The sequence below is a fragment of the Lissotriton vulgaris genome, chromosome 7 (genome assembly GCF_964263255.1).
Source record: "Lissotriton vulgaris chromosome 7, aLisVul1.2, whole genome shotgun sequence".
NCBI lineage: Eukaryota > Metazoa > Chordata > Amphibia > Caudata > Salamandridae > Lissotriton > Lissotriton vulgaris.
Window position 1 is genome coordinate 676,399,075 of NC_141695.1, and position 25,606 is coordinate 676,424,680.

A 25,606-nucleotide genomic window follows, 5' to 3' on the forward strand; every position below is an offset into this window, starting at 1 on the left:
TTCTGAAGGGTGTTTTCTTGAATGAAGGATACCCCTCTGTCCTTATCTCAGATAATGGCACCCAATTGACGTCTTCTAAAATGGCTTCATTTGTACGTGATTGTGGCATCAGACATCAGAAGACTAGCCTTCACAACCCACAAGGAAATGGTCTATGTGAAAGGGTTAATCGTCTCGTAAAGGGGGTGATCCAGATGTTTGTGGAGAGTGGTTGTTTTTCACATGAGCGTGTGCAAGAAGTTGTCTGGGCGTATAGGTCCACGCCTCACAAGAATGGTGAAAAATCCCCTTTTGAATTAATGCGTGGGCGTGCCCCGGTGACAAGATTGACTCCTGCTTGGTTAAGGCGCTTGGATGATGAAGTACCTTTATCCCACAGTAATGTTCCTTTGCCTATCTCGGTGGGTGATCTAGTTAAGGTAAAACCGGGTAGGTGTGCTAAGGGTCTTAGCAAGTTTAGGGGCCCCTACAGAGTTAAGAAAGTCTTTCCACATTTTGTTGTGCTGGCCAATGGGGAAAGTTGGAACTATAGGAGAGTAGCACTATAACAAAAAAGGGAAGGTTTTTCTTCTAATGATGTAATGGCTAGTGGTTCAGGAGGGTGCAATGGGTACTTGTTGACTTCTGGTGGTTCTTCCTCCACCTCTCTGCCAACTGTACGGGGGGAGGTGGGTAGTGGCGATGCTTCTACTTCTTTGTGTGTGCATGGTAGTTCTTTGGTTGATTCTGCCCCTTCTACTTCTGTTCCCACCATTTGTGTGTGCATGGTAGTTCTTTGGTTGATTCTGCCCCTTCTACTGCTGTTCCCACCATTTCCTCTTCCTCCTCGTTGGACCTCAGGTTGAGGAGCCCTCGCTCCCGTCGTCCACCCACCTATCTGAATGACTATATACATTGATCCTTTCTTGTGTTTTCTTTTTCATTTTTGTTTTCTTTTCTTGTTAAGGGGGGAAGATATGTTGTACAGTGCTTAGCTCTTTCCTTGGGCTAGCACTCTAGATTACTCTGGGTGTTCCTAGTTCTGGAGTTCTCCATCGCCTTGTTGGCAGTTGGAGCTCTGGTCAGATGAGGGATGGACCTACCTGTTCTGTGCTGCAATAAAGTTGTATCCTGGAGTACCTGTTCGTGGAAGCGTATATTCATTTACATCACAGACACACAAGGTTAAAAACAGATCACATGCAAAAAGAATAATTGATGGACCGAATGCAGAACAATGTCATACATTCACCCCAGTACAGAGATCTGGGCCTAAATCCATTGTTTTTTTGCTCGCAGTGCCATTTCAGTTTGGACCCAGCCATATGCAAATCAGTCTTGACCCTGCGCCCAATGGGAACAGTCCAGCCTGAACTGCCAGGCCATGTCCTCCCTGGACTGTTCCCATTGGGCGCAGGGTCAAGACTGATTTGCATATGGCTGGGTCCAAACTGGAATGGCACAGCGAGCAAAAAAACTTGAACTACTGTGAACCTTTGTGCAGTTGACATGGCAGGGGAAGAATCCAGGACTAACAGGGGGCAGAGCAGAGCAGCATTTCAAGAGGAGTGACCGACTCTTAAGTCTATGGCAGTGTATTGTAAGGTGCTAGTGTTTGTGCTCCGCAAATCCCTGCTCACCACAGAGGGCATACCACGACTCATCACAGAGGGCATACCACCCCTCATCACAGAGGGCATACCACCCCTCATCACAGAGGGCATACCACCCCTCATCACAGAGGGCATACCACCCCTCATCACAGAGGGCATACCACCCCTCATCACAGAGGGCATACCACCTCTCATCACAGAGGGCATACCACCCCTCATCACAGAGGGCATACCACCCCTCATCACAGAGGGCATACCACCCCTCATCACAGAGGGCATACCACCTCTCATCACAGAGGGCATACCACCCCTCATCACAGAGGGCATACCACCTCTCATCACAGAGGGCATACCACCCCTCATCACAGAGGGCATACCACCCCTCATCGCAGAGGGCATACCACCCCTCATCGCAGAGGGCATACCACCCCTCATCACAGACACAGAGGGCATCACAGAGGGCATACCACCTCTCTCCACAGAGGAGATACCACCCCTCATCACAGAGGGGATACGACCCCTCATCACAGAGGGGATACCACCTCTCTCCACAGAGGGCATACCACCTCTCATCACAGAGGGGATACTACTCCCCTCACATAGGGCCTGCAATCTCTCTTCACAGAGTGCATATAACCCCACACCACTGAGGGCATACCACCTCTCACCACAGAGCAGCGACCTGCACTGGCAAGGGAGCAGAGGGATGGAGTCAGATCTTATTGTCATCAGATTGACGCCGGGCATTTCGCGGGCTTATTTTCATCATTTCTTTGCATGACGTACGTGAGCGCCCTTTGAAGTAGTAGTCAGGTTGGCAGTGCTTATGTAAGATTAGAGGCTGAATCCTGTGTGGGCGGCGTGTTAAAGCGGTGATAATTCTGCTTGCAGCAGCAGACCACATTAACCAAGTGACTGATGTTCCCTTGCGCTTCTCTCGCGATGCGGCAGCCCAGCTATTTCAAAATGATTTTATTTTTTGTACTAACAGGTACAAATGCATATATCATGAAATAATTACAGCAAGAAGTCTGTACATCCAAAAATAGGTATTTTTCACCATTCTGCGGCTGGTTGCACCAGCTGTAGTAATTTATACCTTAATAAAAGGCCCTAAGATCCAGGTTTCCAATTCACGATTTCCAACGGAAGTGGGACGAATTAAATTAGTAACATGCGATAGAATTTCAACAGTTTATCTAAGGAGCACTGGGCTAATGGCCCCTAAGTTGGCTCAGTTCAGTTAAGGAACCTGAGGAAAGGCCATCTGCGAACTGTAATCAGTTGGTGTATGCTAAAAAAAAACTAGTCACCCTCTAAGTGGCGTCAAAATTCCCAACTGCCTTCTTTCTTTCCAGTTATTTATTTTCCCCACATGCACTTTAGGGATTCCCATGACTGGAGTCTGTTTCCTACTGCCTCAAACCTAGACTCTTTCCTTCATTGTGACATTCTAATTTAGGCCAACTTCCCCCATTTAGTCCTGCCTTGTGTGAACCAGGGGTGTGATGTAAACGTCATGGGGAGTGGGCCCTCCTTCTGTTTGTGTTTATGCTCATCCCTTCCACTGCATGTTTTATCCCCCCTACTCCAGAGCAAAAAAGGTACTGTGCTTCCCTCGAAGGGAAAAAGTTCTAATGTTATTAGCCATTTACTTTACCTACAGTGGTTTTGTAAATTGTCCCTAACATTTATAAAGTGCTTTCCAGAGCACCACTAAGGTAAAGCTGTCTGCCCCAATTTAATAGTTTATCTTTTCCAGCTAGTCAACACTCTGGGCCCCATTAAAGGTTTGGTTGACAAGTTACTCTGTCACAAACATAGAAGATATTCCGCCTGCCTTATTAAAACTGCATTGTATTCTGTGGTGCTAGATTACGGCGTAATGTTATGGATCACGTATGTGACGAAGTAACCTGTCAGCGTACTCTGATTCCCACAGGACGTGTCTAAGTGGATACCAGATGTGCAGGCATGTCCCATTCTCTCCAGCAAGGTGTTTCTTGTCCTAGGTAAGCACACGCAGCCCAGCACCACAGGGACATAGACATAGAGGAAAGACAAAGAAGTAACCTTATACCTACCTACAATGTCATTCTTGCTTTAATCCGTACCTTTGAACCCTAGTTTAGTTGGTAGAAACTCTTATAAATAGGAACTGAGAATCACGGGGGTCTATTCCAGTGCCCCAGAATATAGCGGCTGAAAGATCTTACACGGTGGAGGATGCAGCATGCATATGGCCTCTGCTTTAGTGGAAAACTTGCACGAGGTGACAAAGCTGTGCTTTAGTACATATGAAACTGAGCTCCAGGGATCATGGTGCAGGAGACAGAAGTCATAGCTGACGTTAGAGCTTTGAAAAACATAACTTTAAATGGAGTCTTGAGCGAGTTGGCGCAGCTCTGAAGCTGCTGCTGAAATCTTTAATTCGTTTATGGTTTTTATCAAAGCTGTGAAATCCCGTCTTATGTGTCGTGGCAGTTTCCGCACTTGGGTTTTAACCGCATGTTTTGGTTTACTATCAGGCAGCGTTAATCATGCAGCGCCTGGAGGCGGGTGACTAATGGAGTGTTTGACTTGAGCAGCGTGCTGTGCTATTTTCAGACTTGTGATGTGGTGTTGATTTTTTTCAGGTTAAACGAGCACGGCACTTCCGCCACCTCCGACTTCTCGTCTCATTCCACTGCCTCACTGATCAGCAATGAGGAGCAGTTTGAAGACTACGGAGAAGGTGATGACGTCGACTTCACACCAAGCAGTCCCTGCCCAGACGATGAAAGCAGAACCAACGCCTTTTCAGACCTGGGCTCGTCCGTGTCCTCCAGGTGACTGGATCTCATGTTTCAGAGGAATAGCAGTCGGGCTACCTTGGTAGTCGCATGAGATGTGATCATCTTCACACCCATTGGAATTTCCTTGTAGTGCTTTATGAAAAATGACGTTGTAGGGAGTGATGTAAAATAGTTAATCAAAAAGGTGGTTAGCTGAATATAAGATGACCTCGTATGGAAACAGGTCTACTTGACTGTTTATCATGCCCAATACTGATCCAAGAGGGCTTGATCCAAGCCAGAGGTTTAGTATACCCTCCATGTAAATTGGTTCTGCTTCGTTTCATCGTTTGCAAACCTTTTGCGGATATCCTAAAAATCTGTCATGGATCTGTCCCTGTTGGACACCGTGGTCAAGTGGAAACACTACACTGATTACATTAAAGTGTTTTTTTTTTGTGCCAGTAACATAACAACCAGATGTTTAGCAGCTTGGGATGGCTCAAGGTATATTCTTAACGTCCCTGAAAGGTTTGCATTTTCACTATGCTGTGAAGTTGTAAAGTTACAAAGTTGTATAAGTACCTTCTTTATCCAAGACCTGTTGCAGAGCTCTCTATTTACGAAGGAGTACTGAGATATGAGCTGCAAGCCGTCACCCATCCGAATAGAAGAATGGTCACATTACAGAACTGACTACTGTCTCCTTAGAGAGCACTTGTGGAAAGGGGATGATATTGTTTGTTACTCGTAGATTGTGAACTAGCTTCTAGAAAGAAATTAGGCAGTATAAATATATGTAAAAGTCTTTGACTAAGAGCCTCGCATTCGCAGTGGTGAAGGCATTCCACTGCACAAGTGTTTTTAAATGGGCCGTCTCCTACAGCAGATATGGGAATTATTCTGGTTGAAATTAAAGGGATTGCAGGCAGTTTGCGTGACTAACTGTGCACCACTGTCAAGCACGTCTGGGAAGGGCTTTGATGTGATCACCTGTTTAAATGTAATCACAACCAGAGGAACCCTATAGAAGCTTCAAGACACTACCTATTTAATGCTGCATGAAGATTGCGACTGGACAAATCACAGTGCACGGTGACAGGAGGTGGTACTTAAACTCCTGAATCCAAGCCAAACATGTTTGCCCACTGATGACAACTGTAGACACATGTACCCATTATAAGTACCACTGCGTCGGCATAACCTAGTGTTCAGTGATTGTGGACTCAGATTTCCAAAAAGAGGTCATAGCTATGATAACGTGTAGAATACCAAGCTTGGTGTTTATGCATTTGAGGAGAAGGTAGCTGACCATAATGAAATTGGCCTTGTGATTGAATGACTACTTAGTGGCATAACTAGCTCCCACCACCTGTTGGACTTCTAATGAAGTCTCACCAAAATGCGTTTTTTTACCATCCACCATCAATAGAGCTTGTTTCTCCAGGAACATAAAGGTTTTAGTTTGGGATCAAGAGAGGCAGAACGTGGCTGTCCTCACTTTGTGATCAGTTGCTTTTTGTAGAAAAACTTAATTTTTGGACTCTAATTGCCCCATAAGGTACATCGTTTGGATTGCCATGTGATGACTAATGTCAGGTGCTCATGACTGTGCACAATGTATTCTTTACTTTGCCACCAGCATATGACACTAGTACTAGCTCATCCATTTTCCTCATTGTCTACTGATTACTATGAGAGACTTCAGAAGAAAGACACTTCTCTGTTCTTTTGAATTGCACAATTGACTGCCAAAGTGGAAAGTGGAAAATATGTGATTATGCATTGGCTTCCTTTACTCCTTCGTTATTGAATATCATTGCTTGTTTGACCTCTAAGATCGAATGTGGCCAAATGGTAATCATTCATTGGTGTGCATTGCAGCACTGACTGCCAGTATAGAAATCAACGAGATGGTGAACTTCCACTAGCATGCATTGCACTATGGACTGCTAGATAGAAAGTGACCTAATGGTGATTCTCCATTGACGTGCATTTCACCATTGACTGCTAAGATAGAAAGCAATCAAATTGTGATCCTCCTTTAAGGTTCATTGCACCCTTGACTGCTGAGATAATAAATGATCAAATGGTGCTCCATCACTGGCAGGCGTTGCACCATTGTCCGGTGATCATCCTTGGAGGTGCACTGCACAATTGACTGCTGTAATAGAAAGTTATCAAATGATGCTCCTTCATTGACGTGCATTGTACCATTGGCTGCTAAGCTAGAAGTGACTGAAATGTGATTCTACATTCTTCTTAATGATTTCTGAAGTTTGAAGGTCCAACAAATGCTGATAGCTGATATCTCTGGTGACCATTAGAACCAGAGGCCAACTTTCCGGAGCTTTAGGGAATGTAAATAACATTTACACATCCCTAATCATTGCATGCAGCAGGGTGAACGAACGTACAGCTGCAGTAGATTGATGTGATAATGTTAGTGCTGGATGTAGGTTCGGAAGGACATTTCTTTTCTAATTCTTTTATCACAGCTCTCTGAACGCCTCTGAAAGCAGTGTTTTGATTATCATGTTTCTTTAGTATATTCTGTAAATATTTGCAAGTGAAATTTGCTGTTTGACTGCTTAAAATAGAGGATTCCAGTAATTTAACTTTAATTTAATGCTCTTTGTCCCCTTCTATAGTGCTGGCCAGACACCAAGGAAAATGAGGCACGTTTACAACGGCGAGTTACTCGATGTCTACTGCTCTCAGTGCTGCAAAAAAATCAACCTGCTGAATGACCTGGAAGCTCGACTGAAGAACTTGAAAGCAAACAGGTACGGTGAAATTTGCCAATTTGTATGAGAATCATCCCCCACTCCTAACCTGTTTTCCTTGGAAACTGAGAACTATGTCCACCTGGAGTGTTTCTGGAACTAAAGGATCTTTAAAAAAAAATGTGTAAGGTTGTATTGAGAGGTTTAGTCCTGCTAACGAATTTGCTCTTGTGCACTCTGTTAGTAAGCTAATCTGTACCAGGCTGGCATACCATTAGCATTAGAGCATCAGAAATGTTAAAGAATAAAAAAAAAATCTGATATTGCAGGAATTCTTTTCTCATTGCTTCTATGCCTTTTCACAAGCCCTGGGAGTAGTAAGCACCTTTTCACATTACAGATGATCATAGTTAGATTTGAAGGGTTATTTCCATAATGCACAGAATCAAAATGCTTCCTTTGCTATGCTCAAACTCTATTCTGTGTTACGTTAGCATCCATGGTGCCATCTTTATTGGCAAATGGGCGTAGGCACGGCGCACTGCTAGGTTTCGTGAAGAAGTTTAGTTTGATAGCTGTGAGAAATTCAGGGAATGTAAAGGTGCACCAGGAGGTGACGTAACTGTCCTAATACGTCGAAAGAACTGTTGATAGGTTGAGTGCGTTACTAGAGACGTAAACGCATCCCTGCGCAACCGCAGGGATACGTTTACGTCTCTAGTAACGCACTCAACCTATCAGCCATCTTTATTGGAGAAGTATGGCTCACTGGTTAGAGGAGGCAGACCCAGAAGCAGAGGTCAGACCCGGGACCAGGGTTCAATTCCCGACGCGGCAGGGTCTTAAGGCCAAATGTCCACGGACTCGATAATTCTCGCTTCGGTGCCCACTCGAATCATGGGTTCACGCTCTGCAACTCTGGGCATTAGCTTGCTTAATCTCCACAACGGCCCCCCGCGGCGGGATGCCTGGCTTTCACCTTGGGGATGCCAGTACGGGTTATCTCACAGGGAAAAGCCAGGACGGGTTCCCAAGGCAAGCGCCGAGATGCTCCATGGTAAGTCGAGCGCTATATAAGACTGTACAATAATAATAATAATATTGGCGCCATCTTGTTCTGTAACTAAGATTGAGCTTCTGTCTCATAATGCTTGCCTCAGCAGAAAGGCTGCCCCTGCACCTCCAGCTTGTACTTCTCAAGTTTGAAGCTTTGCTGCACTAATGAATGTACGATCTACTGTTGCATACCTTTGTTGTTAGATAGACTCGTTTCCACATCTTTCAATGGTAGACACCGGCTGGGCGGCCTTGGGGTCGAGATAGCATGCACCTAGCGCCGTGCCATGGCTCATCCTTGTTTGCCTCCTTTGTTTGTTCAGCCTCTACCCAAGCTGTAGTGTTCCATTAGGGGCGGGACTTGGGAGGTGTTGATAAGCATATCGTGTGTTACAAAGTGTTCTGGAGTCAGTCCCTCAGCAGTCTTCTTAGGAGACTGGTCAGACTGGGCTCTGCTGCAGCATATTTGCAATAAAATAACTGGTTTGTATTCTTTACTGCCTGACCAACTCTTCATTATTGGGAAGGCAGAGAAGTGGTTATGAGTGACCCGAGTTGCCCTAATCGGGTCACTTCCTTCATCATGAGTAAATTCACTTCATGAGAGTGAGGGCTGAGACTGTGGTCAAAGTGCTTGTGTCATTCACAAGCCTTTCAGTCATTGTTCACCCCAGACACAACTCATGCTTACTACAGATGGAAAACCTCCCCCAAACAAAAGCATTTCCTGCAGGATCAAACTCACATTGGGCACTTGTCACAGAGGAGCTGAACTTTTTGTGATTTAAGCCCTGATTGTTTAAGGAGTAGGAGAAGAAAACATAGGGGTCTTGCTCTTAGCACTGCCTTGATATTCTGAGCCTCTCTGATGGGTTTACCACATCATCTATCTACGAAGCTGTGAGCTAGGCTGTGTCTATATCTGCTCTACTGGTGTATACCCTTAGAGCCCACAGCGGTCCATTAAAAGCCTTCTAGTGAGTTATTGGTCTGAGCTGAAGGTGAGTGCCGATAAAAGAGGGAAGTAAACTACCTCTTTCTTCCTCTCTTACACTCTGTACACCATAGGAAGGGGAAGGTTGGAGCGACCGCTATTTCCCATCGTCGTAGGCTTGGACTACTAAAGATGGAACAAAGTTTTTAATGGAAGGTATAGCATGCTGCTGCAGTCTCTAAGACTATTAGAACATTTGAAAGTGATCAGGAGACATACCGAAGCTTTCCCTGTGGTTACACACACAGTGATTAGTCAGACAGTGCCCAGCTGCAGGGCCCAATCTATCATTGTGTTTTAATGAATAGATGAGGCCTCTCCACACCTGCTTTCAAACCGTAGGGATGCTACAGCAGATTATCCGGGTAGCCTGGCACCAGCCGAGGCCCATGCGAGTAATAGCAGTGGGGCCGGGTAAAAGGGGATTTCGAGGGACAATGCTGAGGGAAAATTAAATAAATAATGAATTTCACCTCAACATCATCCATCGAAATCTTCCCCTTACCCGGCACCACCGCTGTTACCTGCACGGACTGTGGCTGCCTGGCACACTTTATTGCCTTAAGTGAGGAGCAGAACGCCACAGAAACGCAGGCGCTGCCGAGACTTTTATCTTCTCTCCTTCTGTAGGTCTGTGACAATGTGAGCTCCATTAGGAGTGGAGGAAGCAACTGCTCCTTTCCCTGAACCCCCACCTCTGTCTCCCTCAATCCTACGCCATATCCTAAGGAGAGGTAGGAGAGAGTAAGAGGCAGAGGCTGTGGGATAGACCATTGTAATGTTGATGGCAGCCGCCCACCACGGCTGCACTCTCCGCAGTTGAGTGCTTAACGTTCCATTATTCTAATCACCTCTGATTGGCTAATGCACAACTCTGCCTCTGCTTTTTTACCAGGACTTTAAAACACTCAGCTATTGTTCAGCAAACTGCAATACAATTTGCTAACTGATACTGCAAATGATGTCAACAAGTTCCTTTCTTCCAGCAAAATAAATTGTAATCCGTTTAAATGCTAATACTAACACTAGACTGTGATTACAGATGAGACTGAAACAGATATCATTCTATATAGTTTTCCATGACTATAAACAATAAGTGTCTACACGCATCTTGTGCTGTAATGTACTTTTTCTTGGGATGAAAACAAACTGAGAGAACCTCTTACCTCACAGTATTGCAATAAGTTTCCCATTTGATGTGTTTGTTGTTAGTTGCATTTCTATAAAAAAAAATCTGGCATTAATGTATGGAAAACAATTTCGACGCACTAGTTCCGTTTTACCCCCATGTATTGATTGGTTTCAAAAACATGGGCTGAAAAATGCTACAAATGTAATTTGAGCTGTGGCGGGTTTTTTCTGATATTTTCGTCTATGTATGAATGAGCCTGGTTTACTCTAGCAGACATGCTTTGTTTTTATCTGGAATATCATTTACATAACGACCACCTGGGAGAATTTCTATATTATTTCTATTCCTAAAACTCAGACCACAAAGGAGGGCTCGGAAATTACCCTCAGTGGACATCATATGGGAGAGAGGGAGTCGGGAGAGACCGAAATGGAGGTGGTGAAAAGAGAGAGGAAGAGATAAGGAAGAAAACATGAGAGTCTAATGTATTCAGCTCATTGCTGCAGCGAGTTACTCATAGGTCGAGGGCCTGATGATAGCCGCGAGTTTTCTGCAACATTTCAACAATGCGAAGGACCCCTTGCCTTGTGTTGGATTTCTTGATATGATGTTAGAGCAAGTTTGCATCGAGTCAGCTGCTCCACCCACACTCTCGCTGATGCTTTGTTGTGTGTGACAGCAAGGGATCTCATTTGATTGCAAAACATTGGAAACCACTGCTGTTTGCACAAAATTGGTTGGCCAATATGCGACGCCATTGATGATGTAATTGTTGATATCATGTGTGTCCAGAGAGGTTTTCGCTATGTAGCGTCTAGGAGGCACCAGCTCTGGGTCATTTGTGCAAGGAGGATACTTGGCAGGGGGACAGGATAAATGTTGTAGAAGTGTGTGGCTTAGTCAGCACAGTATTTCCAAAGTGCATTTCGGTAGGTATAGTGTGAGACGGAAGGGGCGTTGTTTTACCAAAGATTTTGTGGTACTTGCGTTTCCTCACCAGAGAACCGATTATTCACAGGGAAGTTCCTTGAGTTTCTAGAATGTGAAAGAAAGCTGCACATGGCTGACTAAATCATGTCAAGTGTATACTACTACTACTATGCAGATGTATATACAATTATATATTGCACCACTTTACAACAAAGGTAGAAAGCCCCTAAAAGAGAGTACCTTTTCATACAAATAACCAGAACACCGAAGGCCATGAGCATGACTCCCCTAGATCGGAAGTATGGGCCACTTAGAGAATAGGTGGTTTCTGAGGCTTTCCCCAACATCTCAATTCGGGATAAGACAACAAATATGAAGTAATGTAAAGCCTCTGTTACTTCCCTAGTACTGTGCAGTTTGGAAATGTGCTGCCAGGTGTTTTCCTGATTTGTTAAACACAGGTGCACTCAGAGGCATTACTAAGCTGACAGAGGCCTTTGTGTGTGAGGCTGCTGAAAAGGAAACCGGTAATTTAAGAGTGCACAGGGCACGAGTTGGTGGTACACGCGGGTACATGGCGTCCACCCACTATTTTCACAGGATGGACGCCTTCCACCCTGCCAAGAAGTTGGGCCCCACGGAAATATGTTGGACTTGTCCCAGTGTAATTTTCAGACACCTGGACATGATCAGCAGCTCCTGCAGGTTGTCTGCTTTCCATTCCCAGCATCAACGTGCAGGTAGCGGGGGGACATGGGGTTAACCTTACACTTACATGCAAATGCAACAGAGAGGAAACAAAGGCACGCCGCTTGTCATCTCTTCACAGATACTTAAGAGATGCATGGTTTTTACTTTGCTCAGTCCCTGTATACAAGTGCCTGCACTGTAAGAATGTCAGATGGGTTGGTTTGTCCCATTATTTCCACAATTTAAATAGCACTATTTTATTTCTTTTATAGCGCTACTTATCCCAGTGCAGAGTGTTAGAGCGCTTTACATAACATACACATTATCCATTCCAAATAAATCATGTAAATGTGCAAATCAATGTTCAAGATGTGTTACAGGAGACAGTTAGGATTACAAGGTGTAGTAGTCAAATGCCCTTCATAGCTATTGTGGTCTACTAGAAGGATTACAATTTATTAACTGCAAGTAACAAAAGGATGTTGGTGTTCAAAGCATTAATCCACTTACCCATCTACATAAAATAAAAATCTTTTAACTGCATGTTACATGATGTGCTTTGCAGGAGACATACTTTAAACATATTTTATACTATTTTAAGTTGTGATTGTTCTATCATACACATATCAGAAAACTATTGAATAATTAAGGGATGCATTTATTCTCACAACATTGTATAAGATGCACCCATGTGTGTTGCGATATCGTGAAAATAAAACTGGAAGAAGGTAGCAACAAAATAGAGGTTCAACAATCCCCAAATGCCCTCCCCCACCCAAGAACTGTGGGTGTTTATGTTTTGCAGGAGACCGCTTAATCTTCCAGAGTACTTTGATTCAAATTAGGTAGTACACAAAACACAGATCTCTCCAACAAATGCTTTAACCTCCAGCGTTATCTCACCTTTATTACTTTCCCTGAAATTTACTGGGCACCTGCAGCAGATGCCTTAGCCTCATAAAATATTTTAAAATACAGAATTTGCAACCAATTAAGTTGAACAGATTGACTACCATGCTTTTCCTTGTTGTCAATTTCTTTGTTACAGGGTTTTTAATAAAAAAAAATCAACGTTTTTGGCACAACCCCAAAGCCAAATCTCATTTGTTAAATCTCATGATGCGCTTAAATTTACTCATGATACACCTGATAAACATATGTATGAAATCTTAGTATCTGATGTAACTTCTTGTGATGTACCTTCCAGTGAGGTCACTTACTGTGATGCCACGTTGAATGTCCCGCATTGTGACATATGCTGTGCACGAGTCATGATGTCACTTGCATACTGCCTAGGTTGGACAGTCCCCCCCCAGGTCTTTTTGATAGGACTTTTGCCATGGGACTGCATGTATGTATGTGAACGAGTTCCTTGCTGGGTATATTATGAATAAACAGATTGACATGCCTCAAAACTGTACTGGAGCGGACAGCAGGCTCTTGAGCCCCCTGAGTCTAGCTGATGTGTTGGTACCCGTGAGCACGAGCACCATCTAATACTTGGAAACTGCGGAAATGGGCAGCAAGATGCGGATGGAAACTAACCCTTAGATTTATAGTTAAACTACATTTACAACAATAAAAACAGGACCCCATCTTCTGCAAAGAAACGTTCCAAACGGTCGGGTCTTTTCACAAATATGGCGTCTTTGTTGATTTTCATGCTTCTATTTCATAGGAAAAGTTTTGTATAAAATGAACACTTAAGCTGATCAGGCTTCCCTCCGGCTGTTTGTGTCTTTACATCTCCCACATTTCCTTGCTGGCCTCTCATTGTACCATACAGGCCTGGCTGTTGCTGTGTTCTGTCCTGTCCTGGACACGAACGGTCGCTCCCCCTTGCCTTCCTCCAGAGAAGACCTGGTATTGTAGCGCCTGACTCTGCTGAATTATCTTCATAGCGCTGAGTGTTAACCTGTGATTGTAGCGCCTGACTCTGCCTCTGCATTTTTTATCATAGCGCTTGAGTGCAGACCATTTACCATCAGTAGCGCTTGACTGCACTGTCTGTATTTAAACCACAGTGCCTGCATTATTAGTGCCTTTCATATCGCCAGCGCGCACTTCTTGGCTGTGCTTGTTCAGAGATACTTGATTTTTAAAAGCACCTCCGTTTCCCCTGCTGCAAAGCTTGTTGTTGTTGCTGCCATTTTGTGTACATCCCCTGGCCCTTCCCCCACCTCGCTCCCGCCTCCCTGCTGACCCTCCCACGCTCCGCCCCCCTCCACTCTCCACTTAAGACAGATGTCCCAACGCGCAGCGTCCACGCGCTTCGGACACGCCGAAGGTGCGCCAAAGGTAAGCCCGTCTACGCCCGTCCGCGCCTGGACCGCGCCCAGCGCCAGACCCCCTGCCCCTCGCGCTGCCCAGCCCTCCCGCATTACCTACGATGCCGCCACCCTCCTAGCCCTTAACCCCGGCCGCGCCCCCAACTGCGTCCAAGCCGCTCCTGGACACACCCATGGATCTTTCTCCTGCTACTCCTGCAAATTCAGCGGCACCGACAACATCTCTGCTACGACCACACCACAGATTCCCGACCCCAACCACCTACAATGCATCCTTCTCAACACCAGATCGATCCACAGGCATGCCATTGACCTATGGAATCTACTAGACACCATTTCTCCGGACATCGCCTTCCTTACGGAAACATGGATGAATGCTTCCTCCGCACCAGACATCACAATTGCCATTCCTGAAGACTATAAGATCACCCACAAAGACCGTACCAGCCACACAGGAGGAGGAATCGCTATCGTCCATAAGAAATCTATCCGCATCTCAACCAGCTCCGACGTCAATCTCGCAAACTCCGAACACCTTCACTTCCAGATCCACATCGATCCCAAAACAACACTCAGAGGCACTCTCCTCTACAGACCACCAGGACCCCGCGCAACATTCAGTGAAGACATCACGGACTTCATCACCCCACACGCACTCCCCTCCAAAGATTACATCCTTCTGGGAGACCTCAACTTTCACCTTGAAAAGACCAACGACCGCAACACCACCACCCTCTTGGACAACCTCGCCAACCTCGGACTTAAACAACTAGTCACTTCCCCCACCCACATCGCAGGTCACACACTCGACCCCATCTTCACATCCAGCAACCATGTCTCCTTCAGCCACACTACGGATCTCCTCTGGACCGACCACAGCTGCGTCCACTTCATCTACAACAAGCCGAAACCCATCAACCACTCCCAACCTACCCTGCAAAGAAACTGGAACAAAATCACCACAGACCAAATCTCCGCATCGCTCCTTCGAAACTCCCCAGCCTTCTCTTCCAACGCCAACGATGCCGCCTCCAACCTCACGCTATGGTTATCCAACACCGCCGACACCTTAGCTCCACTGAAAAAACGTCAAAGCAAACCTGGCAGCAAGAAAGCCTCATGGTTCAACGATGATCTCAAGAAGTCCAAGAAACTCTGCCGCTCCCTTGAAAAGGCCTGGAAAAAAGACCCAACCACCAGCACCAAGGACGCCTTCAAAAGCGCCACCCGCTCTCACCACCAACTGATCCGAAAAGCCAAGAAAACAGCATTCAAGGATCGACTTGACAACAACGCCCACAACAGCAAGGAACTTTTCAACATCGTCAAGGAATTTTCCAATCCCTCGGCCAACTCCAACGACATCACACCCTCTCAAACCCTCTGCGACTCCCTAGCCTCTTTTTTCCACAACAAGATTGCAGACATCCACAACAGCTTTGACAACCAACCCGGAAACCAACCCACCCTACCATCTGCTGACCATCTTCCCCCCGTGAACACCCTTAACGCTTGGAACCCAATCTCCACCGAGGACACCATCCGCCTGATGAATTCCATCCACTCAGGATCCCCCACAAACCCATGCCCTCACCACATCTTCAACAAAGCAGACTCCGTCATCGCACCGCACCTCCGAGACGTCATCAACTGCTCCTTCAACTCCGCCACCTTCCCAGAAGACTGGAAACACGCTGAACTCACCGCCCTTCTGAAAAAACCAACAGCGGACCCCACCGAACTCAAAAATTACCGCCCCATCTCGCTTCTTCCATTCCCGGCCAAAGTCATCGAGAAAGCCGTCAACAACCAACTCGCCGCTTTCCTCGAAGCCAACAAATCCCTCGACCCCTCACAATCTGGCTTCCGAGCAAAACATAGCACTGAGACCGCCCTCATCGCAGCAACAGACGACATTCGAACTCTACTGGACAATGGAGACACAGTCGCCCTCATCCTCCTCGACCTCTCTGCAGCATTCGATACAGTCTGCCACAGCACCCTCCTACAACGCCTCAATAACATCGGAATCCAAGGAAAAGCACTTGAATGGATCACCTCGTTCCTCACCGGAAGAACCCAGAGAGTCCGCCTTCCTCCATTCAAGTCCGAGGCCTCTGAAGTCATCTGCGGCGTACCTCAAGGATCCTCACTCAGTCCCACCCTCTTCAACGTATACATGAGCCCCCTCGCGGCCATCGCACGCCAACACAACCTCAACATCATCTCCTACGCGGACGACACTCAACTAATCCTCTCCCTCACCAATGACCCCAGCACCGCCAAAACTAACCTACACGAAGGAATGAAAGAAGTTGCCGAATGGATGAAACAAAGCCGTCTGAAACTGAACTCAGACAAAACAGAAGTCCTCATCTTAGGTACTTCCCCCTCTTCATGGGACGACTCCTGGTGGCCGGAAGCCCTCGGAAAAGCACCCATCCCGACAGACCACGCACGGAACCTGGGCGTCATCCTGGATTCCTCACTTTCAATGAACAGACAAGTCAGCGCCGTATCCTCTTCATGCTTCAACATTCTTCGCATTCTCAGAAAAACATTTCGCTGGATCCCCTCCGAAACCAGGAAAACAGTCACCCACGCTCTGGTCACGAGCCGACTGGACTACGGAAACACCCTCTACGCGGGTACTACCGCAAAACTCCAGAAAAAACTCCAACGAATCCAAAACGCATCAGCCAGGCTCATATTAGACATCCCACGCAACGAACACATCTCTGGTCACCTTAAAGACCTCCACTGGCTACCCGTCAATAAGAGGATCACTTTCCGACTGCTTACCCACGCACACAAATCACTCTACGACATCGGACCAGATTGCCTCAACTCTCGACTGTCCTTCTACACCCCCCCCGCCAACTACGGTCTTCCAGCCAAGCCCTCGCCACTGTACCTCGCATCAACAAGACCACCATGGGAGGCAGATCCTTTTCATACCTGGCTGCTAAAACATGGAACTCACTCCCCGCTTACCTGCGCCTCACCCAGAACCACCTAGCGTTCAGAAAGCAGCTTAAAACGTGGATATTTGACAAATAATCCTCCTCCCCTTCCTAAGCGCCTTGAAACCCTCTGGGTATGTAGTGCGCTATACAAATTTTATGACTTGACTTGACTTGTTCATACAGGCAGGGCTGGACTGGGAACGAAAACCGGCCCTGGCAAAGCGCTCGGCTGTCAGCCAGGGGGGGGGGGGCGCCTTTGGGGATGCGACCAAGGTCTTTGCGGGCCGGTTTTCAGCCGATTTTGTTCCAGGGCCGATTAAAATCGGTCATCGGTCCTGTAACAAAAATGGCCCCCAGGGGCCCAAAACAGGCCCCCACCCTTGCGGCGCAACGGGGGATTGCCCGGGGCCCGCAACGGCCAGTCCGGCCCTGCATACAGGAAGCCCCTGTGCATTGCAGGAGGCTGCGCTACAACAGAGACAGAGCCTGTGGTGCTTGTCATAATTTTACGGCCATATGTCATGTTTCATCTGGCTGTGAAAAGTATTGTTGCTTGCTGCAACCTGTGTCACATTCGATGCATGTGTGTCCCCCTCAGCTCTGGTAATTGTAGCCCAGCACTGAGGGGCTTTCCCTCTGACAATTTTCACATTACCGTGTTCTCTTTCCTGCCCTCCTACACATGCATCATTCGTCAATATCTGGAAACTCTTGAAAACAGCCCTTGTTAACCGGCCCAGCAGTCTCTTCCTGTTCCATCTAGTTGGTAAACTTGACACGCATAGATCGTTACAGATCACCTCTGTGGACCCCATTCCCATCACAATTAGTTCTCCACAGGCCTCCTCGTTTACTTTCCACTCATTATGTGACAAGTTTCCTGTGAAATCTGGTTTGGTACTGCAGGGAGGTCTTATTTTCTTTCAAGTAAAGCCTCCCTGGCGATTGAATGCCAGGCACACTTTGCAACGGTAGCCACAGTGAGGCATGTGCTTTGAATTCAGCTTGGGCAGTCGCAGAGGTGCACCAAATACGTTTAGAGGAAGAACCATTGCAGCAGAAGGTTGCACCTAAATTGTTTTCATAGGGGATTGCTTTTTCAGAGGTTCAGAGCACGTGCTAGGCAAACCTTCGGATTACAAAAAGTCTTGTTGGAGGAACAGTGTAAACATACTGCACTGTTTTCCCCTTGTCTTTGTTCTGTGCATTGATATTCTATTGTAAATCTACCTTTTATACCATATTGCTTTGTAGGTGGTGACATGCATACCTCCATGCATGGCAGGCAAGAGGATAGAACCTGCATGTATTTTATAGGGATTGGCCGAGTGAGAGTGACTTATATTTACTTTGGGGAAGCCAGTGCAGTCCCAGGGTCACACCTACATTTAATTTACAAATGGAGAAAGCAGTTCTAGGGTATCCCCAAATCTGGACCTGCATTGAGTTTTCCGGGGCAAGCCAGGGCAGGTATTACCACCTACATCAGTTCTCGGTGAGGCTTCAAGACAGCCATAGGATTATATTCTTATTGGTTCTTAAGGGGGCATTGGACCAGCCACATCATTGTAGCCACTTTAATATGAGAGGGCAAAACCAGATTCATCTAACCAGATAAAATATGTCTACTAATTACGTTGGGGAAATGGAGGCTATGGGCCCTAAAGGGCGAGCTGGCCTCGAATCAAATCATATCTCACACACAAAAACCACGCAGGGATTCATTTTACAATCCTACCACATGTTACTGCATAATTATCAGTCTATTACTAGACGCACACAACACTTTGACAGTATGAAAAATAAGGAATCAGCACCCATCCAAGAAGTGTTTTTTTCATTAATTTCAAAGGTCCATAATGCAGATAAGAGTCTTGTGATAAATGAATCCAGATTTCAATGAAATTTTCTTTTCCAAAGTTCTTTATTATAATGATACAAATCAGGAAAAAATCCAAGAACGCATATGGATTCCCTTCTTAGCCGACGCGTTTCGTCTCACACATTGAGACTTCTTCAAGGCTCCAATAACGAGTAATAGTCAACAGTCAGTACATCTTGCGGTTGTTTCTTGAAAGCAGCAGATTAAGCTAGTTTCTTGGAGGCAGCAGAATAAGCCAGTTTCTTTATATCTTGATGACGTGAGTTAACAGAAATGTAGCTCATGCAGGTTCAGTAGTCCCTGTCTATAACCTCCTTGTGCCTGTGCTGCTGTTCTTGTCGTACTCGATCTTGTTAAACAGAAAAGGGCATGGTTGCCAGCGCGAGTTTGCACTTAACAGGTAGGGCAGCATCTCGACAGGGACTACCTGATTTGTATCATTATAATAAAGAACTTTGGAAAAGAAAATTTCATTGGAATCCGGATTCATTTATCACAAGACTCCTATATGCATTATGGACCTTTGAAATTAATGAAAAAAACACTTCTTGGATGGGTGCTGATTCCATATTTTTCATTGCGATTTGGGTTTTACCCTTGAAGGAACAGACAGGGTTGTGTTCGTTGGATTCACAAGCACCATCCCCACTACTCTCAAGCCACAGGTGAAAGCAGGTGCATTATTTCTTTGCCTCAACCCTTAACTCTGTGTAGAACCACTTTGACAGTATGTCCTCACTCACCACCAGGTGTCCTGCTTCATCATAGGATATCCCCTCGCTCTCCAAAAACTCGGTTTGTTGGAAAGTGGGCATGCACCCTGAGATCAGGGAGGCACTTTGACAATAGCTAAAGAGATTAAAAACCAATGTGGTGACCCAGTCTGAGTACATTGAAGTGAAAACAGGCCCAGCTCCTGGGGACTCTTCGGCCAGCGAGCGTTTTGCCTGAAGATCCAAGACCTGGGGTTGGAGGCTCCCATCAGCATCTTCAGCAAGGAGAGAACATCCTTTTGACAGAGACGAGGAATCCATCCTTGGGCCTCTGTTATCCTTTGCTCCTGAATGAGGCAGCATCAGCAGCGCTGTTCCTTCTTGAGCTGGAGCGCTTGCCTCTGTCGCCCTCTTTTGGCTTCCATGGGAACTTCAACTGTATTGTTAGGTTTTGCCTCGCCAAAAAGATGCGCTCTGCGCATCTTTTTTGCGCAGCCAAAACCTAATGAGAACTGTAGTGTGGCTTTGGGTCGGCCCTCGTCATTCATTGGCTGGCTCCATAAATGGAGCCTAGCCATTGGATGAGGGGCCTGTCCGTCAATGCCGGACCAGACACGGGGGCGTTCCCGACATTCTTTGGCTTTTGCCGACGTCACGCGACGCCGGGAACGCCCCCGATTCTGTTCCGGCATTGCCGGCACCTCCCTTGCTCCCCCTCCCGCTTGTTTCCTGGTGCCCGCCTTCGTGCTCCGGCCGGCCGTCGTCAGCTCTCTCCTCCCCCTTTCCCGCCCCCTCCCGCTTCTCTCTGATGCCCGCCTTCCGGTGAGACACTGTGATGAATGCCACTGAAAGCCCTGGATGGACTGGGCTGGGTCCGGGTCAGTCTGCTCGGTAGTGGGCTGACTAGTGACTGTCAATGACCTCCTGCAGCGCGAAGTGCTGTTCGAAACTCGGAAGCCACCGCCTCTTAACACTAGTGAGTACGAGGAAAGCACGGGCGGCCATGCGTTGCTTTGTTAATATTGCATACAGATCTGAAATCACCGTTTGAGGAGTGGAGCCGGGGAGGGGGCGGAGCTTCGTGGCGAGAGCTCCGTAACAGACACTTGCCCTCAACCAAGCCCTCCGCCCCCTTACCACTCACACAAACAAAACGAAAGTTGTCGGAACCAAGAAGAAAAGCGAAAGGAGGTAGGGAGGGGAAAAGAAGCTGCCAGGGCTGCCATGAATATTAAAGTAAAGCTGGGTCATAAGCTTCCAGCCATGGGAGTCTGTGACTTGTAAACGGCTGATAACCCATGACCCCATGACCTCTCATGGGAACGTTCACAGAGCAGCAGAACAACAGACATCCTTAGTATCGGCACAAAGCCATCGCTGGCACAGTGATTCAAGCAAGTGTATTTTGAGGGAAGGGCTGTGATAATAGCAAATATGCATTAGGCGGAGTGACCCTTGGCTTGGCTGCGGTCTTACCAGGCGCACTTACCTCCATATCCGGCTCCACTCACGGACCCTCGACATGCCGAAACGGTGAACTAGCAGGAAGTGAAACTTATCGCACTAAGCAGCAATGCCCCTCCCCCGCAGCGCCCGCGAGCAAACAAGACAAGCATTTAGTGCAATAGGTCCTGCATTTGCGAGAGGTTAAGCTATTAGCATTGTAAATTACAATGTCTTTTATTTAGATTTAAAAAAACAAAACAAAGGCATTGTCATTTACAATGCCAAGAGCTCAGACCCAGCAAATGCGAGACCTACTGCATTGCAAATCCTTGTTTATTCTGAAAGCATGACCAGTGTACCGCACAGATGAGCCGCACAGGGTATAATGTGTCTATGATTGCTGAACGTGACTGACAGATGGGCGTGGGCTGCAAAATGTTGTTGAACCTACCTTACGATTATGCCTCCACGTTGAACCTTCTTGGCATCTGTGAACCTAAAATCTCAAATTCGTCCCTTTCTAAGTGTTGGAAAATAACTGCACACATTAGCAGCACATTACCAGCACTCAGTTTATCGACCTCAGAAGATTGAACAGCCGTGTCGGCCCAGTCCGGATATGAAATAACGACCTGTGCAAACAAAAAATGTTAGCAGCGACTATTTTGGTTACTTGAGTCTTCCAGACAGCTCAGTTATTTCGTGGAGAGCACAGACGGGGCTGCTCTGCCACATTCAATAAACAGAAGCGCCACTGGCAATTGATGATCACTGTGACACTCCCCCATATTGAGCGCTGAAAAGTCCAGGTCAAGAAAAGATGCCTTAGTACTTGATTAACTGTGTAGTCAGAAACCTTCGAATAGCACGGCTATTTGCAAATGAAGGGTTGGCCTCTAAATGATGGATTTATGACTAGCTGAGGACTGCCGGTCAATCAAAATCGACTGACTCAAAAAACATAGTGCTTACCGACTTATCAAGGACACTGTAACGCCGCAAGTAAAAGTGAAACAAAAACAAGCATTGGAAATGCAATAGGTCTCGCATCAGGAAAGTTTGAGCTATTGGTCTTATAAATGGCATTTTTATTTATTTATGTGTTTGTTAAAAAAGCTAAATTAATAGCTTTGTCATTTACAATGCCAATAGTTATAACTTTCGCAAATGTGACACCTATAGCATTTGTAATGCAACATGTTTTTTATTTACGGGATTTAGATGTATTGATATTACAAATAACAATGGCTTTTATTTTTTTTGTTAAATTAATTGTTAAATAATGTATTTAATTTGTAATGGCAATAGCTTAAACTTTTGTAAATAACTTTTGTGAAGATTATATTCAGAGTTTTATATTGTGACGAAAATCCAAGAACAGAAGTGAAATATTAACATCTTTTTGTGATTTGTAATAAAGCGTGAACGCTTGAAAACAGCTTGAAACATTGAAAGAACATATTTGAACCAGCCTTTGACAATAAATTATGACGTAATGCAGCTAACACAAATGTAACGTGTGAAACTGCAGACTGTTATGTTCAGCCAGAGTGGAGCTTCAGAGTGGAGCTTCAGAGTGGAGCTTCAGAGTGGAGCTTCAGAGTGGAGCTTCAGAGTGGAGCTTCAGAGTGGAGCTTCAGAGTGGAGCTTCAGAGTGCAGAGTGGAGCTTCAGAGTGGAGCTTCAGAGTGCAGAGTGGAGCTTCAGAGTGGAGCTTCAGAGTGGAGCTTCAGAGTGGAGCTTCAGAGTGGAGCTTCAGAGTGGAGCTTCAGAGTGGAGCTTCAGAGTGGAGCTTCAGAGTGGAGCTTCAGAGTGCAGAGTGGAGCTTCAGAGTGGAGCTTCAGAGTGCAGAGTGGAGCTTCAGAGTGGAGCTTCAGAGTGCAGAGTGGAGCTTCAGAGTGGAGCTTCAGAGTGCAGAGTGGAGCTTCAGAGTGGAGCTTCAGAGTGGAGCTTCAGAGTGGAGCTTCAGAGTGGAGCTTCAGAGTGGAGCTTCAGAGTGGAGCTTCAGAGTGGAGCTTCAGAGTGGAGCTTCAGAGTGGAGCTTCAGAGTGCAGAGTGGAGCTTCAGAGTGGAGCTTCAGAGTGCAGAGTGGAGCTTCAGAGTGGAGCTTCAGAGTGCAGAGTGGAGCTTCAGAGTGGAGCTTCAGAGTGCAGAGTGGAGCTTCAGAGTGCAGAGTGGAGCTTCAGAGTGCAGAGTGGAGCTTCAGAGTGCAGAGTGGAGCTTCAGAGTGGAGCTTCAGAGTGGAGCTTCAGAGTGGAGCTTCAGAGTGGAGCTTCAGAGTGGAGCTTCAGAGTAGAGCTTCAGAGTGCAGAGTGGAGCTTCAGAGTGGAGCTTCAGAGTGCAGAGTGGAGCTTCAGAGTGCAGAGTGGAGCTTCAGAGTGGAGCTTCAGAGTGCAGAGTGGAGCTTCAGAGTGCAGAGTGGAGCTTCAGAGTGGAGCTTCAGAGTGGAGCTTCAGAGTGGAGCTTCAGAGTGCAGAGTGGAGCTTCAGAGTGGAGCTTCAGAGTGCAGAGTGGAGCTTCAGAGTGGAGCTTCAGAGTGCAGCTTCAGAGTGCAGCGTGGAGCTTCAGAGTGCAGAGTGGAGCTTCAGAGTGCAGAGTGGAGCTTCAGAGTGCAGAGTGGAGCTTCAGAGTGGAGCTTCAGAGTGGAGCTTCAGAGTGGAGCTTCAGAGTGGAGCTTCAGAGTGGAGCTTCAGAGTGGAGCTTCAGAGTGTCAAGAGCAATGCCAATAGCTCTAACTTTAACAAAGGCAAAACCATTGCATTGTAAATGCTTGTTATAATTGTGTCAAATTACAGAGGGTGAAAGAGGGCCTAAGGGGAGTCGTATTTATAGACCTATTGGTACCTTGTCCCCCAACTTAACAGTAAACAACACGAGAGATACCAGAAGTCTGAATGCAGGAACCTATAGAACTTGAGGAGAAGAAATGTTTAATGGTTGAGGGTCAACAAAGTGGTCCAAGTTCTGCTAGCCTCAGGTTTGTCCTGAGGAAGGGCACACTGGATACCACAATTTCAACCATACAACCCAGATGACGATGCTCCGCTATTGAGCGGGCTGATGGGTACTTTTTCAAGCACTCTTTAGGCTGTCTTTCCAGTCATTTCTTCTCCTCAAGTTCTACATCCATATCACTTAGGATTGTTATATCTCATACATTAACCTTTTGGTTTTGTCTTACAGAATGAACACTTTATAGGTTCCTGCATTCAGACTTCTGGTATCTCTCGTGTTGTTATAATTGTGCCCTTGATCATAAAGTGATGGAGGGAGATCGTACCTGAGGTTGTTTAAACAGAGGAAAATATTATTTGTCGTATATTTTTTTATTTTCCTGAGAATAATATACCATGAAATAACATATTGTTCTTACTTTTAGTTTAATTTTTTTAATTTTCCGACACATTTAACTTTTGTGACTTAAAAACAGCAATATGTTTGTCGACGCCTGGATGGCTCCTGTAACTGACTTAATTTTGTAAATCACTGATCCTCATGTAAAGCGTTCTGATACCTCAAGGTCTAGCCAGCGCTATATAAAACTCTGAAAATAAAAAAATAAAAATAAAAAAAACTTAGTAAGAAAAAATTAGGTTTGGGGTGTAGGGTACTTAGTACCCGAACCTCACGGAGTCCCTGGCATTGTTTCAGGATGGAATCGGATCCTCAGTAAGCATATACACGTTGTATATACTAACACTTGTGGCGACCTATTGTTTCTAGGTCACATAGATACCTTAATAGAGGGTCATCAGGGCCCCATGGAAAAGGCCTCAGGGACCCCTTTAGTCACCCTTACACAAGGTGCGTACCTCACAGTCCACCTTTTCGTACTGACGCCTTACCCTCAATGCTGGATTCATCCTGGTCTGATATTTAGATGAAAAGCAAGGTCAGTCATGATGTTGCACCTGTATAAATTGTAGAGGTTGCTGGGCAGCTACAGATTGGTTGTAGTTTTTCAAGGTATGTGTTTTACAGTGCAGCTCTCCTACTAACAATATACATAGACTGTGCTTGGGTATGCCCCTTTTAACCAGTGGCTTCCTTCAATTACCCTCTTAAAGCCAGTGGCTCGAGTCTTCACAATTTGGCATAGCACAGGGGAGTATTCCTCTCTCACCTAAACCTATTAGCTGTTTGGATGTATCCTTATATTTGTTTTTGAGTGCTTGTATTGAACTGCATGAGAGACTACTTCACAACTACAGCCCTCTCTGCCAGTCCTGCTTAGTCTCTCCTGTGTGTCTCACACTAATGTGCTAACATTACATGCTTTAGCTAAGCACATTCAAGTCAGCCCTATTTGGCTTTACCAGTGCTTGCTTTATCTTGAGTAGGAAGCAACAGTGGGATTGACATACATTTGTTTTGTTTTTATGGGGGGAGTTTGGTTTTTGAATTGATTAGGGCTTTAT

At 46.1% G+C, this 25,606-nt stretch overlaps 1 protein-coding gene across 1 annotated transcript in view; it reads left to right on the plus strand.

The window, feature by feature from the left end:
• Positions 1–25,606, plus strand: part of RAB11FIP4 (RAB11 family interacting protein 4) — a 1,047,208-nt gene that overhangs the window by 971,105 nt on the left and 50,497 nt on the right. Inside the window, exons 5-6 of the mRNA XM_086929407.1 lie at positions 4,229–4,420; positions 7,018–7,152. Coding sequence (XP_086785533.1) covers positions 4,229–4,420; positions 7,018–7,152 — 327 coding nt within the window. The remainder of the gene's footprint in view (positions 1–4,228; positions 4,421–7,017; positions 7,153–25,606) is intronic.